The 16,180-nt window shown below is 40.6% G+C and overlaps 1 protein-coding gene across 1 annotated transcript in view; it reads left to right on the top strand.

Annotated features, from left to right (window-relative positions):
• The first annotated feature begins 2,717 nt into the window (after positions 1 to 2,717).
• The window catches only part of slc44a5b (solute carrier family 44 member 5b), a 33,130-nt gene continuing 19,667 nt past the window's right edge, over positions 2,718 to 16,180 (top strand). The window contains exon 1 of the mRNA XM_061078309.1: positions 2,718 to 2,758. Coding sequence (XP_060934292.1) covers positions 2,722 to 2,758 — 37 coding nt within the window. The 5' untranslated portion in view covers positions 2,718 to 2,721. The remainder of the gene's footprint in view (positions 2,759 to 16,180) is intronic.

Raw genomic sequence — 16,180 nt, forward strand, 5'->3', positions numbered from 1 at the left:
TGACAATACAACTATGTATGTATGTATATATTTACATATATAGTTATATATACAGTGTTATTTTATTCTTAAATTTACATTACCAAAGGAACATTAACAAAGGATAATTTCTTGCTATTAAGGTCATATTATTGCGCTGTGCTGCAGTTTCTTCCTATTGGGTCATATTTGTAAAAATAATATGAATGTAAAGTTGTAGTACAGAGAACAAGTGTAGTGAGGAGGTTGAAATGCTATTGTGTTCTCCAGGCCAGATATCACTGCTTGCTTTGTCACAGGTTGAAGAAAACAGAGCAACTGAAGGCAGCTGAAGTCATTATGTCCCGCATCTTCAGCCCCAAGACAAAAAACATCTTCATTCCTTTTGCGAATCGTCTCCACTAACAGAAAGATCATTGACTCATCGAGTGACATTCCCACCAATCACTGATGCAATTTCCTGTTGCCCAATGTGCAGAATTACTGTGTTTATCCAACTAATTGGAAAAAAAGAACACCCGGTGGACTCTGTGTCTCTGTTACACATTAATGAAGCAATGTCCACTGCTGAACAATGTTTTTTGGGGTCAGCAGGGTTGATTGTAACTGCAGCAAGAGTGTTGAAAGGTGATTGTATGAGAATCCTCTTCTGTTTTCTTATTAAAGAAAAATCTCAAATAGAACTGCCACAGAGAAAGAAATTGACTTTTGGAAATAGTGGAAAAAGGCTGCAAAACCAAAACCTGCACAAAATAGGCCTGCATCTGTTGTGTACCCTCTCGATTATGTAATTAGCAAGCTGTTGACTTCCATCATTTATTGCTGAATGACAAGCAGATGGGCTGGCATCACACTTCTCTGTTTTAAGCACTATTGGTCCAAATTTGGTTGAGGACCACAGTGCTAGCGTCATCATGATAGATTGTTCCATATTTAACGTATTTTACTCGTGTAGCAGTCAGAAGATTACATCCCTCCATCAAGGCCTTAACTGTCCCTTAAATTCAATAAAGCATCACCAAATTGTACACACTCAGAGATATCAGTATGTAAATCCATTGATACAACAAATGATATTAATAAAATAATGAAAATGTTGAAAAACGCTATATCTCACAATGTTATGGAAAAGGAAGGACATTTCTGGATCCACCCTCTGATCCGGATCTGCACCAAAATGTATTGGCTTCGTCCATGACCCATCCGTCCAGTAGTTTATGCATAGTACTACACAAAAACAAACACAGATGAGAACATAACCGCCTTGGCAGAGATAATAACGTGATTCTATGCTCCTGGTGTGCTACTGGCCTTAAGCTGCCACATCAACATATATTATCTCCCAGTGAAGTCCGTCCCCTGTTAATGACCGGCCTTTGGAAACCTGAGCTCTCATTGCTTTCATCTAGATAACTAGACAATACTTTTTAGATCTCAGTGTTTAATGTAAATGAAATGCCCCATTTATAATCCAATCGTGCATCAAAGACACAAGGTATTCACTTTTTAGATATTCTGTCATTAAAAAGGGATGAGGTTTGGCAATGTGTGCACTTACTATTCAGGAAACATCCATGTTGAGTCCCTGTAAATGCTGCTGTCGCAGATAAAACACGCTTCTTATTTCTCTGCTGCCACTTCCCGTCACTATAATTGACCCTCAAAAATCTCATAATGGTTCCAAAGCTCAATTTAGTGTCTTGAGTAATTTGCTCCCTGAGACTCAACACTTTTGCAAATGGAATTTTTTTTCTCACCTACAGTTCTCTATATTTACAATATTATAGGTTAGTAGATAGATAGACAGATGGATAGATTTATTGAATTGCATAACAATGTTTTGTACAACAATATTTCTGTATATGTAAAAATGAACACCTAGTTTTTAGGTGGTCTTCCATTAAATGCAATGTACATTTACAGCATATATTGTAAAATACAACACAAATGTAGAGCAGATGCATAAAGTAATTATTCAATTATGAGAGGGAGGTGCCGCTCCTATAACTTCACCTTCTATAAGTCCACGTCTGCACGAGAATGACATTGCAATATTGGACAAAACAGCACTGGACAAAACCCAGAAACCAAAAAGGAAAGAACAAACACTCAATAAATACACAATGAATGTTGTACTGTTCTCTTTACTGTCTGTCTCACACCTCCCTGGTAATGCAGGCTCTACTGCAGCAGCATATAAATGGACGAAGCAGACATCTCCTCAAACTAACTGACACAGTGAGGAAGGGCTGCAGTACCTCGGAACCACCAGACGAGGTCAGTGTTTCTCCACAGTGCACAGGCTCGCATGTTCTTTGTGCCTCTGATCAACAATAAGAAAACCCTCTTGTTGTTGCGGCGCACGTGGAGGAAACACGGTCCACCTGTGGTCGGGGGTTCGAATCCCTCTGATGTTCACGACCCCTGAACCCACAGTGACGGGGGAGAGTTTTACTGGATCTCATCCCAACAAAGGGGGGAGCCAGGACCAGGGGGCGGTGGGGGGGAGCAAAGGGGTGCCGGCCCCTTTAAGCCCGTTTAGGAATAATTAATGACGTCGGGCTGTAAACACCACTGACGCTGGGCTGCGTGGTCACAGCAGCATCCTCTCAGACCCGGAGCCCCGAGAAGACCTCTCCAGGTTCCCCGGGTTTCAGCACCGACAGCCCCGCAGGCCACCTCGACTCTCTATGCGGTCTCCAGGACCCAGGCGACGGCGGTGCATCTCTCCTACCCGGTGCCATGGCTAGAAAGACGGACGTCCCCTCCTCGTACTACGGTGAGTCGCTTCTTCTTTGTTGTAAATTCGCGGAGGGGCTTTTTTTGTGTTGTTGTTCGTCTTCCACAGTATATCGTTGGCATTCTCTTGTTTTAGCCCGAATGACGCTGCGGTTTACGGGGACGTGTAGCTAGCTTCCAGCTGTCAGCCGCTAACGAGGCTGTTTTAAAGGTTGCCACCAAATACGCAGTAGCGACGGGGTTATAACGATTTAAATGGTTGTTAATGTCCGAAGTGACCTTTCGCTTTTTTGTCACCTCCGTGTGTTCGTGCCCGGATGACCCATGTCAACACTGTGGAGTGTTTTGTTGCTCTGATTTGTGCCCTGTGTTGTTTGGGCTGTGTTGTTTACCTGCTGGAACCATCTCGACTTTCCTCCTCCACTGCTTCGTCTTTGTGGCGAGAGACAGCTTCAGCATCACACATCTGCAAATGATCAGGATTATCGATTATTTTTTGCTCCAATGATCGTTCGACCAGGCTGGGACATGTCCAGAGAATAGCCAAAACCTGATGCCACCGAATTCCTTTGTTTAAGTCCAATACCAGACGAGCAACTCGAGATGTTGTCATCACACCAGACAAAGAGAAGCACCTCCACTAGTGAGAAGGTGACATTTGGCAATTGTTGACATTTTTGCTGACAACAATCCGCAATGATACACAATCAAAATAACTTGGTTGATAGTAAATTGTCTAGGAATGCTCCAACTAATCCTCTTAATCCTAAAAGATGTTGGACCCCTTGCTGTGAATTACTCTATTTTGTCTAATTGACGTCAAATATGCCCTAATGCTAGAGTTTTGGTATTATGAATTATTTAATCAAGCAATATCCAATTCAGTGTATTTTTTTTTTTCCTTGAACGTCTCTTCTTTTTTTTTTTAACCCTGAACTGGCTCACAATGATCCACATCCTTTGTTAAAGGTTGGTCTGGTAGTTTGTGTCTGAAACACTTTTTACCTTATTTTTATCGAAATGAATAAGGGAAGGTGTCTGAACGAGAAAAAAAAGAACCATCTTCATTCGGAGAAAATGAAATGCCCATCCTTTCCATGTTTTCACTGCGCATGACCGGAGTCTTCAGCCGGAGACACTTAACCACTGAAGCAGAGATGATAACCAGAAGTTAGTGAGCAAGTCACAGAAAAGTCAGAGTTTTCATGCTGTGCACAATATACTTTACTTTGTTACTTTATTTGACAGTGACACTACATATTATGTGAGTTTTATCTGAGTTAGCCTCAGTGGCTAATTTTCATCTGTAGTCTTTAAGAATAAAATGCAATGAAAATACCGACAAATATAAAGGCATTGAAAAATATAGAGACACAAACGGCAGCGAGAGAAGCTGCCAACCTGAGCACAAGGATGACATGCGAGAAAACAGATAACACAAATAGAAAAACTATTTTAGTGCTCACAATTTTGATTCTTAATTAACCAGGCTCTTAATGTGGAGGAGGATGGTAGTTGGCACAGTTTCTTGTGTGTTGTGATGGGTTGTTGCTGTAACGAAAGAGCTTTAATGTCTTGATCGCCACCTGGTGTCCGTCTGCAGCATAGGACTTAAATCCTGTCTCATCCATGTTAAGGGATGGGACAAGGACCAGAATTAAAAGTGAGTGTCTTTTAGATCATTTCTGTCATTTTAGCTATAGTTATTATCAAACTGATGTATTTTCAAGTCTAAGTTATGTTTGGGTTGAATTAGTTATATGATGATATAAAATCACAGTGAAACATCATGATTGGCAGCTAAGACTGTGGTACACATGAATTGACGTGACATCGCTACTGCTGCTCCATCTTTGTCTCCAGATGTGCAAGATGACAGCATTGATATTTAAGATATTTTGGCTTTATTTTTGGATAGTGGGAGAAAGGGAAAACGCATCGTCCATCTTTATAAAGTCTCAGAATGCAGCAGCTGCTGCACCAGCATTGCGGTTTGTAATGAAGGAAGCAATTTCCTCCATTAACAGTTTTAATATAAAATAATTTAGTGTCTTGTGGCATATCCGGTGTATAGACATATTTAATCTGTGAGCGGATTTGGTGTCCATTAGCCTTCCTTTGTTATCATGTTGTTTACAAAAGCAATATAATCCTTTATCGCCACCAGATGCCATGCAGTCAGCAGGCCTTTGTCTGAAACCAAGACTCACTTACACTGGTGATTTTCACCATGACTGCTGGTGTTAGTGGTGGATTATTGAGATTTGAGGCCATTAATACTCAGCCAATATTTGTCTTTATTTACTTATCTTCCATTTAAAATAACTATTCAATGCTTGCTTTCACAATTGTATTATTTGAAATATTAACAGGCTACCACAAGACTATTGTGATGAACTCAGTGCATCCTCATCTTTACAAAGGATTATGTTTAACATAAAATAAGACGTAATTTCAGGTTTTATTTAAGAGTTGTTCTCATGGGGCTGTAGTCAAGGAATAATTTTATATGATTATTAACTTTCTCCTATCACACTTGTCAGTCTCAGAAGGGTCTGCCTCATGAAATGCATCATATCTGTTAAAGTTGTGATAAATTCGTATGAGGCGTCAATCAGCAAGCTTGATCGTGAGATTCAGCGGCTGCACCGTCTCATGGTGACACAGGCATCGTCGACTCTGCTCCTGACAGCTCTTGATAGGGGAGAGCTACTATGTCTCCCTGTTATTTCCCCACACGCTGACCTCGTGTGTCCCCCAGACCTCATGACTCCAGCACTGCGCCAATCACAACCGCAGCCTGTCAGCTGTAGTCGATTCTCACTGCTCCCTGCAGACGTGCAGCCCACCTTAGGGGCCTTCAAACGTTCTTTCACTCCATGTTTACAAGTTCATGCTGTTGAGTTAAAATGAACCATAAACCTGGCGTTACAGATTACGTGTAAAGTGTAGGAATTAAGGAGCTCAGTGGGCAGTGAAATACAGTGTGTTGATAAACACCATTTATATTAGAGTTGGGTAATGTTTTGTTTTTTTCTGATTCCGGTGCTAAATCAATACTTTTGAAACAGTGACGGTGCCTAAGAGGTGCCATAACCTAAAATACATTTAAAAAAGATAAATATGTTTTTGATATGGTTTGTGTTTGATGAACTTTTAAGCTAAGGCTAATTGGAAGTTACAATTTTATGTTTCCTCTATACAGTTTAAAGTATATTTAACTTCGGAATCATTTTACTTTAAATTCACACTTTAAGCCATTTACCTTAAGGCATTTTTTTGTCCTGTCGACTATAGTTTTAGGTAGATACTAGCTAAGTGTAGGCTAACGCTACAAGCTGCCAGAGCCACATAGGGAGTGTCTTATCACCAGATTTAAATGTAATGTTAACCAGGCACATGCTGTGATACTGCGTTGCCTGGAAGCAGGGTAACTACTTCAGTACATACATCAGACACTGACATTAGATATTGCAAATCTGAGTTGTGATTCGGTCTGGTAGGTACCAGCCGTGTAAAACCGATGTCTGATTGGTTTTTGGTTTTCAGCCTTAATTTAGATGCAGTCTTTGTGCATAATTATACAGGTTTATATTTATATTTGTATGCTTGCATTATCTTCTCGAGTTTCCACTCTGGTGGTGCTCTCCAAAGAATCACACAGAATACATAGAGACAATTTAATGAGGGAACATAATTTTTCCCTAGCAGTGTCCAGTGACTGAGATAGTGCAGCACGGGATAGACTTATGGTGCTTCCCTGTGTTTAGGTCAGCTCCTTTACGTTATTGGCTCCCTGCTGCTTCATTTCCATCAGCTAACTTGGCAAAGGAGCATTTTGGTCCCAGAGAACAAAAACACCAATTTCACTTCAGCATCCCCCACCCAGTAGTGTTGTCAAATTACGTTGGCCGCAAATGTTTCACACTCTGCATTTGTTTAAATGCAGACTAAGCGTGCACTGCACAGTAAAGAAAATCAGCTTTTTGTAGTTGCTGATAATAAACTGTGGATGTCTGGCTGTCTCATTCTCTTTAATGATTTTTTCCAAAAGATAGTGTAGATGATACTGTCCAACCGATTATTTCCTGTCCAGCTGTCTGATTAATGTCAGTACCTAAGCCTAAAGAAAGGGTTCTTTCTGAACTTCCCACATTGTAGCGACACTCAACTGTTACACAGGAATAGGTAGAGGTGACACACCTGCTTATGACTACAAGGCCTGTTCTGTGTTAGTCTTCTCAATTTATTTTCTCCAACTCACATAAATGTTATCACCATACATTTATGAGAAACGTGGACAACCAGTGTAGCAGTGGTAAAGAAGGCAGGATGATGAGGGATTGACGAATACGAGTAAATTAAATAATGTAAATAAGGATGTTCCGTTACCAGCATTGGAAATGTCTCTGATACAGCTGAAAATCCCGGGTCGGCATTCGCGATGGTTTGAATCCATGAACTTATCCAATACCACGTCTACCAAGTATAATAGTTTCACCCCAATAAAACTGCAGTGGTCTTTTCCCAGAAATTACTTCTTCTTTGATTCTTCAACACAGCAATTTCACTGTACTGCCACTCTAATTACTATTTTTATCGCAGCGAAGTCAGTAGCTTTAGCCAGAGCTAGCTAAAATGACAGCAAGTTGGCAATATCTTTCACTGGATTGTCCAATAGGTATAACAGGGATGTGTTCTGTAATACTTTTAAAGCTATTTTCAAGGAAGTAACTCGAAACTGTTATGACAAATTTCCTTCTGTTTTGTTATTACTATTTTAACTTGTCATAAAAGATAGCAATGATCAATCCAAGCGATTGAAATATGTTTCATAAGTTGGTATTTTCCAAATGCACTGGTATCAGATCGGTGTGTTGTATTCGCTGATAAGCAAAGACCAGGTATTGGAATCTATATCTAATTTGGAAAATGGTATAAGAACATGTTAAGATGCAGTTCCTGTAAAAGTTGACGAGGGCTTATATAAAGTTGAATTCTTCTTTTAATGAATATAATTGGCACATGAAGGGAAACAAACATAAAAGAAGATCACTGACTCATGTTGTCGAACTAGCTGCCATCTCGTCATTCACATCAAACACAGTTGCTCTACATTCTAGATTCAAGTGTACACTTGAGGCTTGTGTATTATATAACATTTCTATGTGTGCATAATTAGCTGAAATGTTCAGTCAGTCAGAAAAGTAGAAAAATTGCGTTTAGTCATTATGTGACCAGTTTGTAAGGAACAATTTAGATATGGGTTTCTTTCACCACAGAAAATGTTTTGTCCGGCACACAGTTAATTAACAAATTTCTCGCATGGGCAGCTCCCTTAAATGCTGCATTTTTATGCCGAGTCAATGCAGAGCCCTGGCAGAGAGCTGAGGACTGTGTTTCAGAATCAAACATTCAACATTCACAGCCTCCTCCTGTGAAATTGCAGTCAGAGATGGCTGTGGCTCTAAAGGCCCATTTTGCACCCAAGACTAAGGGCTATTCAGGGATATGTAAGTGTCATAGTCCTCTCCGCAAATATTCGTTTTAAATGAAGACCAATGCTCACTATTTGCTACACATTTTATTTGTATGTATGGCAGACTATTGGTGTGTATCTGCTCATTATTTTTAACAAGGTTATTTTCTTTTGCTACTAATTTCACATGTCTTTTCTCAAGAGGTAGCTGTGTTTTAGCCTGGAAGTTTGAAGTATGTTATTAGCTCTAATGATAGGGTGAGTCTATAAATCATTTCAGAAATACACTTTTGCACAGAAGGTAAGCAACAGACAGTTATTTGTTCGAGTCTGCAAAATTGGGTCCAAATGTTTCTGTGGAGAGGCTCTCTAGGTGACAGCAAGGAGACTTTAAATTTCCAATTTGCAGCACAAATACAGTCAGTTTGTTTATGACTAAAAGGCTAAGTGACGTTGACAGTGACTGATGAAACACAATCCAAAGATAGAGAGGATAATGGATGAGAGATGCAGCTACATTCATGCAAGACATATAGGTTTTGAGTCTCAGGTGCTCAGTGAGAATTGAGGTGACTTTTCTTTAGGTCTAATGTGCTAAATGATGTAGCTATTTTTATCTAAACAAATTAGAACAAATGAGATAAGTACTCTGATTTTGTTGAAGCTTTGTTGCTCAGGTGCACCTTCCCAGTTTGCTTAGATATTTTAGGGTTTTAGCTGATCTAAATTTCATGTATGCAGATTTATTCAAAGTACTGATTTCTGTTGTTCTCGTGTCCGAGTATCAGTTCACTTTCTGGTTAATGCTCAGATATGCTTGCCTGTTTATTATGCCATTCACGCACATGTACAAACCAAAGGATACCGACTGCAATTCACTTGACGGCCACCCTTGTCATTAATAACAAGGCTTTTCAAATGTTACATACTTAACCTTCACCTAGTGTCTCACAAGTTGCACACTAGAGGCATTAAAACCTGAGCACACTGAACATTTCTTCTACTTCTAGCAACAAGAGAATAAAGATTCTCTTATGCAATGGGACACATACACATGGCACTTTAGTTTTTGTGGGGTGTAACATCCACATGACCTTCAACTATTTACTAGCTTCTTCATCAGAAAATATCAGAAAAATATACAGTTGATTCTAAGACAGAGTTGTGGTCGTGAGTATAAGCTTGTTCATCTTTCTAGCTTTATGTAAAATGTATACTCTGATGTGCAAACCAAGATCATTTAATCTGTTACAGGGTCTTAATCCTTATTTTCCTGAGACATGTGAAAAGTCTGCCTGCAGGGTGAGATTATTTACTGTAACCTATTTCCAGTGCTGATTCATTTTCTGTTCATACTGTTGTGAAAGTAATGGAATCTGTTACATTTTGTCTGGGTTTTTCAAGATACCAACGCTAATTACTAAAACAAACCCTGAATAGGAGGCGGCTGTATTGGTGGAAACATGAAATTAAACAAGCCTTGAAGGAAATTACACATGTACCGGTAGAGGTGTGTAAACAATAGCCTCTTTTTAATTGGCCAAAAAACGTACTAATACGCACTAACATCTGGAATTAGTGGGAATTGATACAATCAATATTCACACCTTGGAGGATTGATTCAGCAGTAGACACAGACAGACAGTACACATTTAAAAATCCCCAGCGTATACTTGCTAAATTGGTTGGTGTAAAATAGGTATAACTATGTGTCTTTCTACACATTGTTGTGTGTATTGCATAGTTGGATATGAAAAAGTGGCCCCACTTATTTCTAAGTCTTTATAAATCCAGGCCAAAGATGGTTGAGCCTGTCACTGATCCAAAGTTGTGAGTCTTACACAGGGCTGCCACTGACATGCCTGGAGGCTCCCACAGAAGTAACCAAGGTCACAAAGCACCAGCCACAGTACTGCCTCTCCACTTGGAGCAGCAGGCCAGCTGTCAGCGGCTGACACTCTCAGATGCTAACTCTCCTCTTGGGGCTCAAATCCCAGCGTAGATCTCACTGTTCTCAGCATTTTAGGGGATGTCAGATAGCATTCCTTGCCTCTGAAAATATAATTACTAAGCACCGTTCGTTCACTGATGGGAGATAACACAGTGGGCTATGAAGCCAGTTATGCCAAATACATATACAGTCCTCAAACATCTGTTATGAGTTATGAGGATCCCAAAGGGACTGTGCTGAGTGAACCTAAACCAGAGATGTGGATGTTGTTGTCTTGTTTCAATAAGGAGTCGAGTACTTTAAAGGTTGTGCTTTTCTCCAGGGAGGGAAATAAGAGCAAGACCGAAAAGATGATTCAGGAGGGCAAGAGAAAGGGAGCGTGTTGGTGTAACACGGAGCGTGATTGCGAGAATTATCTCTTCACAAATTTCAAATAACGAAGAAAGCGAGCCTTCTAGAGGTTTTTAAATTGCTTTGATTCTTTCGGATAGGGAGTGTGGGAGACTTGCGTGATCACGATGCTGTTCCCGATTCATCTGTGTGTGAATACGTGCGTTTTGTATGTGTGTGGGCATGATGTGTTGGGGTTAGTGGGATGTGAGAGTGCTTCCTGACTTAAGTGAAGTCTTGCCAGTAAATCACTGCCCAACATGACGCTCTCAAGTCCGCTGAGTTTGTGAATGTCTTTGTGATTCAGCTGTGAAACCTTGATAAAGAATTTCAGCCCCATAGACTACCCCATGACCTCCTTCTTCTCTTTTATCTTATCACAGACTCACTGGCCCCTTTTATCTTTATGGCTAGCTTTCTTACTGACACCCTGTAACCAGCATTGCAGCAGAAGCCGGAACACTGCTAGTTTTTAAATACAGAGTCGAGGAACACTCAGAGGCCCACAGCTATGTTACTGATGTTGTTTCCCTCCTTGGATTGACAGAAGCCGGCACTTTCATCAAATATGAATGAATATACTGTACACAGCATTGAGACTGTGCCTACCCTGCTGAGCAACATCAATATTCAGAATTTTTAACATTTGCTTTCTCCTTTTTTGCTTATTCTTAGCTGAATACTCCAAGTCTCTGACCCCAACTGTAGCTTTTTCAAAAGTGCAGTCTAACGGCACATTCCCCTCCAGGTCTTGGAAACATTTATGAATCAGAGTAAAAACAACAAATGGCCCCTCTGACCCAACCCATGTGAAGCACCTGCAGTGTTCGAGCTGTTTGCCTGACCACAGTATGAAAGAGGCCTGTGTTGGACAGTGGAGTCCAGGGACACTGGTGCCAGTGTCTGCCCATGTTGATGTGTCAGTGAAGTGGATGTACAGAGACGAGCTACGAAAGTTGGGTAGGGTGTAAGGATAAGTTTAACGATGGATGGTGCACTGTACTGTATGATCATTTCTTGATTGCTTGTACATCCATATTTTCTGTTGACTGATGTAATTTCATTAGCAAACTGCTCTCAAAGACCTCAGTTGTTGTTTAGACGTAACCCTCCACATCTGTTCCAGATATTCCTTCAGCCCCTAGTACTTCTTGATCATGCTTCTTCTCTCTGATGTTGCTGTCAGTTGGGATTGCCACATCTATAAAAACCCCTCTCCTCTGTTCTTATATATGTGTGGTTGGGTAGCAAACAGCTGCTTTTCAGTGTGGAACTTCAAATATCACAGGGCCGTAGCTCTGTTGTTCTCAACCACTTTTGGTGATGTGTCCCAATAGGATTCATTGACATCCAATCCATACGCAGAGATATTCCGTTAGACCTGATATGACCCTACGCTGCCGGAGACACTCTTTGCAAGCTTTACAAGAATATGCTCATAATCCCAGAGCAGTCTAACCTTGTGATACCACAGGAGATAAGTGCACCATTTAGTCCCTTTTTTAAATTGTGAAATAAGATGATAAACTGCTTTCCGTGACTTAGCCTTGAGGTTTTATCACCTCAAGCCAGGTCATTAAAACTGGCTCTCTTCTAGCACAGGCAGGCTTAAGATGATTCTTAATAGCCAATATCAGCTATACTTAAATATCAAATCTATATGGACTTCAAATTGAGGCATTGTCATAATACTTTTCAATCTTTCGATGAGTGCTTTCTTTTTTAGGAATAATATCCATTATCTATACAACTAATCCTTTAAGGCCACAGGGGGCTGGAGTCATTAGAAGAAGGGATTTTAACAAACAATTTTAATGTGTGTCACAGTTAGTTAACTGTAAATGTATCCATAGAGCTTGTTGATCTTGTACACTAGATACAAATGCAAATGATACTAGGGAGTGAAGATTATTTCCAAAGAGTTTGTATAATCATGATGTGTAACTCCTCACCCCATCTAGCCTTATTGCCTTCAAGCTTTTGATTACCACCACGATTGTTTTGTTTTGCATAAATCTTTCAGTCACAGTCGGGACACGGTTGCATTATCCAACACTATGTCAATAGAGTAGAGAAGCAGTTAGTGGAGTTAAGAGCGACCCTAGCTGTCCCTGTGTAGCATGCCTGCCAGGCTTTTTCCAACTGTTGTTGACAACAGACCCTCATTCAACCTGACTTCAGCCAGCAGTACACATCCTGTCCACCAGCCTCATCTCTCACCCTGCCAGACCGCAGTGCTGCCCAAACAGCCACCATCTAATGCAGAGCCTGCTGGTGGCCTGGCATCGCTAAAAGATCTTCACCACTCTGTCTTACCCCTTCACTAAAATCTGCTCTATGGGCCAGAAGAAACTATTACAGCCTTGGAAATAGTCAGGCTGATGTAGTGAGGAGTAACATCAGCTAAAGCTAAATTTAGCTTTGCCGAATAAGCAAATGCTCTGCCACCTGAAAGTTATTGTGTGAGACTGAAGAGGATTGTAATCCTCTTCAATCTAACACAATACTCTAGTGTGTGTGTGTGTGTGTGTGTGTGTGTGTGTGTGGGTGTCCATCCATTTTCAGACATGACCTACGGGTAAAGTCCGGAGAATGGGTACAAACTTCCCCCGCAGTTTGACTTTCAAACGTGCACAACAGAGCATTTGGTTTTATGCACAGATTCTTTCACAACAGCACCAAATCCTCCACAGAGGTGGTGCAGTTTGGGGCAGCAGACAGAGGCAAAAAGTAACGTATTCATTCCGCTGCCAAGGTCACGTGATGTTGTTTGCAACAAACAGACACCGGTGTCGCCACAAACTCTCTAGACCTCTTCGGCGGTGTCTTCTATGTCTGCTTCACCGCTTTTTCATCCGTAGATATTTGTTTTCTTTTATATTTGCGACTGATGCGTGTTCTCACATGGGATTCTCCTGGCTTCCTGTCACAGCTCCAAACAGTAGGCTGTTCAAGAAACCACTGATCTGTTCCTTAGAAGGCTCACTCCCTGATACTCACCACCTGATCCGCACCACAATCTGTCCTCTCACCACACTCCATGATATCCGTGGGATTCAGCTTGCACTCGCCATATGGAGCAACCTGTTTTTACCGCTTGGTACCTGCCCTATGGAGACCTGCATGTGTTGAATATCCACACAAACCTTGGATGATCAATGCATGTGTTTTTTTTTACTATATATACATTCTGCATTGGACACAGTCTAGTAGCTATCTAAGTATCTTGCTCACCCCCAGGAGTGGTACTTCTAATTAGCTCTGATGTGATCTAGCCCTTCCTTCTATGATGCATTGGCAACAACCACTGAGATATACAAGTAATTGAAGCTAACTTCAACCAAAGGAATAACAGTGTATGGTGCACAGTTGCTGGCTTTGAAAGTGATATGGAGTTGCCATCAAGTCACATGTTTAAACTAAACCATTTAAATGACAAACCCTGGTTCTTGGGCAATGTCTACACTACTATGTTTTAGTTTTAAAGCTGATCCCTGCGGCTAAATTTAGCAGCTACACCAGCATCGGCATGCCCAGTGTAATATATTATATTATTATTGATGCAGAGCTGAAGCGCTTATAGTAAGACATCCTTTGTGTTTTCAAACACCGTTTAAAAAATGAAAATGTATTAATATATTCATGTAGCCTTGGCTTTTGACTCATTTCAGCTTTCTTGTCAAAGTTGTTAATTTAGCAGCATCTTTCATTTCACCTTTGTGTATAGGGAACAAATAGTTAAGTAACTCAAGCTGTATTATTGAACTGGATTGTGTGTATATTATCTTGTGCGTTTGCATTATAGTTGTGTTCTCAACCTTCCAGACAGGTATAATACAAGGTCCTCTTATCCTCATCCTCATATATTCAATGTCAGTGCCCTGCAAATGCTGCAGTGAGCACCTGGTCTGGTGACACTTTGTCCTTGGTTCAGTAATTTACTCTGAACATCCCCCAGTTTCAGACCTGAAACACAAATGCAAGTGAATGACTTTCAGTGACAACCAACAGATATCGAAGGTCATACGACAGTAGCAAAAAGGAAGTGGACCTCTCAATACCTTTTTTAAAATAAAGTTAAATGCTCACTCTGCTTCAGTGTAAAAGAAAAGGAAGTGATCATGCTGTCATTTCAGTTTCATGTCAGGAATGTCCTCATTATTCAGCAGGTGTCCCATGTATAGTCATGAGATCAGCCAGTGGTTCAAAGAGGTAAGGTCTGATACCTGCAGCCCTTCATCTGCCAAAGCTGTCGACCATCTGCAATAGACAGCATGTAACAATGGACCAAAGCAGCAATGTGACTATACCAACTCAGATAAATACAAGCACAGTTTGTGGTCCTGGCAGTTTTTGCTGCTGACTGTGCAGCTTAAGGACACCTCCTGGGCTTGCTACTTTCCCAGACATTATTTTGCTGTTGGCATCTCTATCCTTCACACGGAAGCTGCTGCGGCAGAGAAACAACAGCAGGGAAATGGTTCAGAGCACATTGAAGATGAAGATGGAAATTGGGAAAGCACATGAAGAGCAAGAATGGAAATATAAAACCGACTTTACAGGTTTTGTTTTTACATTTGTTAGTACAGTAAAGCTGCCAGGGCGTGTGGACCTTGTTAAAGTACTCTGAAGTCCCTTTTTCAGAAAAACAACCTCTTTATATACATTTACAAGTGGAATGTGTTTACGTGTTCACATTCTGCCTTTTTAACACGTTTTCTTCACGCAGAATTGGTGGCTCTGGAAACCTTTATTTGCCACAGCATGTTGGAATTTCACACCAGCCAGACAATTGCCGGTTGCTGTGATTTACTCGCTCACTCGATCTCACTCGGATGCATAGCTGGCTGGGTGTAGGAAGCAGCTGTTGTCTTTACTGTGCCGAATCTGTTATATTTACAAAAATAGTGGGACGTTTTTTTGTTATACTACAGGGTTTCTGATTTTGCAGCTGCTACCAATTTACATGTCTTAACTGCTGTTACTGTGTCCAGGCAGTATATAAGATTGTCAAGCTATTAATATATTTGTTCTTGTTATAGTCTTTTATCTCAACTGACAGATTTCTGGTCCACAGAAGACATAAGGGACAAAATGTTGTGGTTATTTTGCTCTGTCACGATTTTTAATATTTATCCCGCTCTTTTTTCCTTTCACAATGTCATTATCAGTATAATACTATACAATAAGTTCTGTATGGTACAGTGTTGGTTGTTATTAATGTCACACACCAGCAAATATGGATCTGAAGCTCACTCAATATTGTCAGTATGGCACTGATAACATGGCATAGGCAAAGATACTAGTTCCTAGCATTCACATTTTTGTCGACAGCAGCCGTTGGTTCGAAGTCTGACTTGAAGATTGTACATTGTTATTGCTGGTCTGTACTGAGATAATCACCCTTTTGTCTGTTGCCTGAGGGATTTTAGGCGTTGCTTCACTGTCCTCTTAACCAACAGGCCTCCGAATCCAACCAAATTCATTGCACCAAGATCATTTATTTACCACTCATTGCTACAGAGGCTGCTGTTGCTACTGTTCACCAAAAGCAACATAGTGTTCCTTTAAATTCAGAAGTTAAAACATGTTATAGTTAATTTAAACAGGACTACTATATTTGCTTGTTTGCGTCAAATCTA

Source organism: Limanda limanda, chromosome 9, assembly GCF_963576545.1.
Source record: "Limanda limanda chromosome 9, fLimLim1.1, whole genome shotgun sequence".
NCBI classification, from domain to species: domain Eukaryota; kingdom Metazoa; phylum Chordata; class Actinopteri; order Pleuronectiformes; family Pleuronectidae; genus Limanda; species Limanda limanda.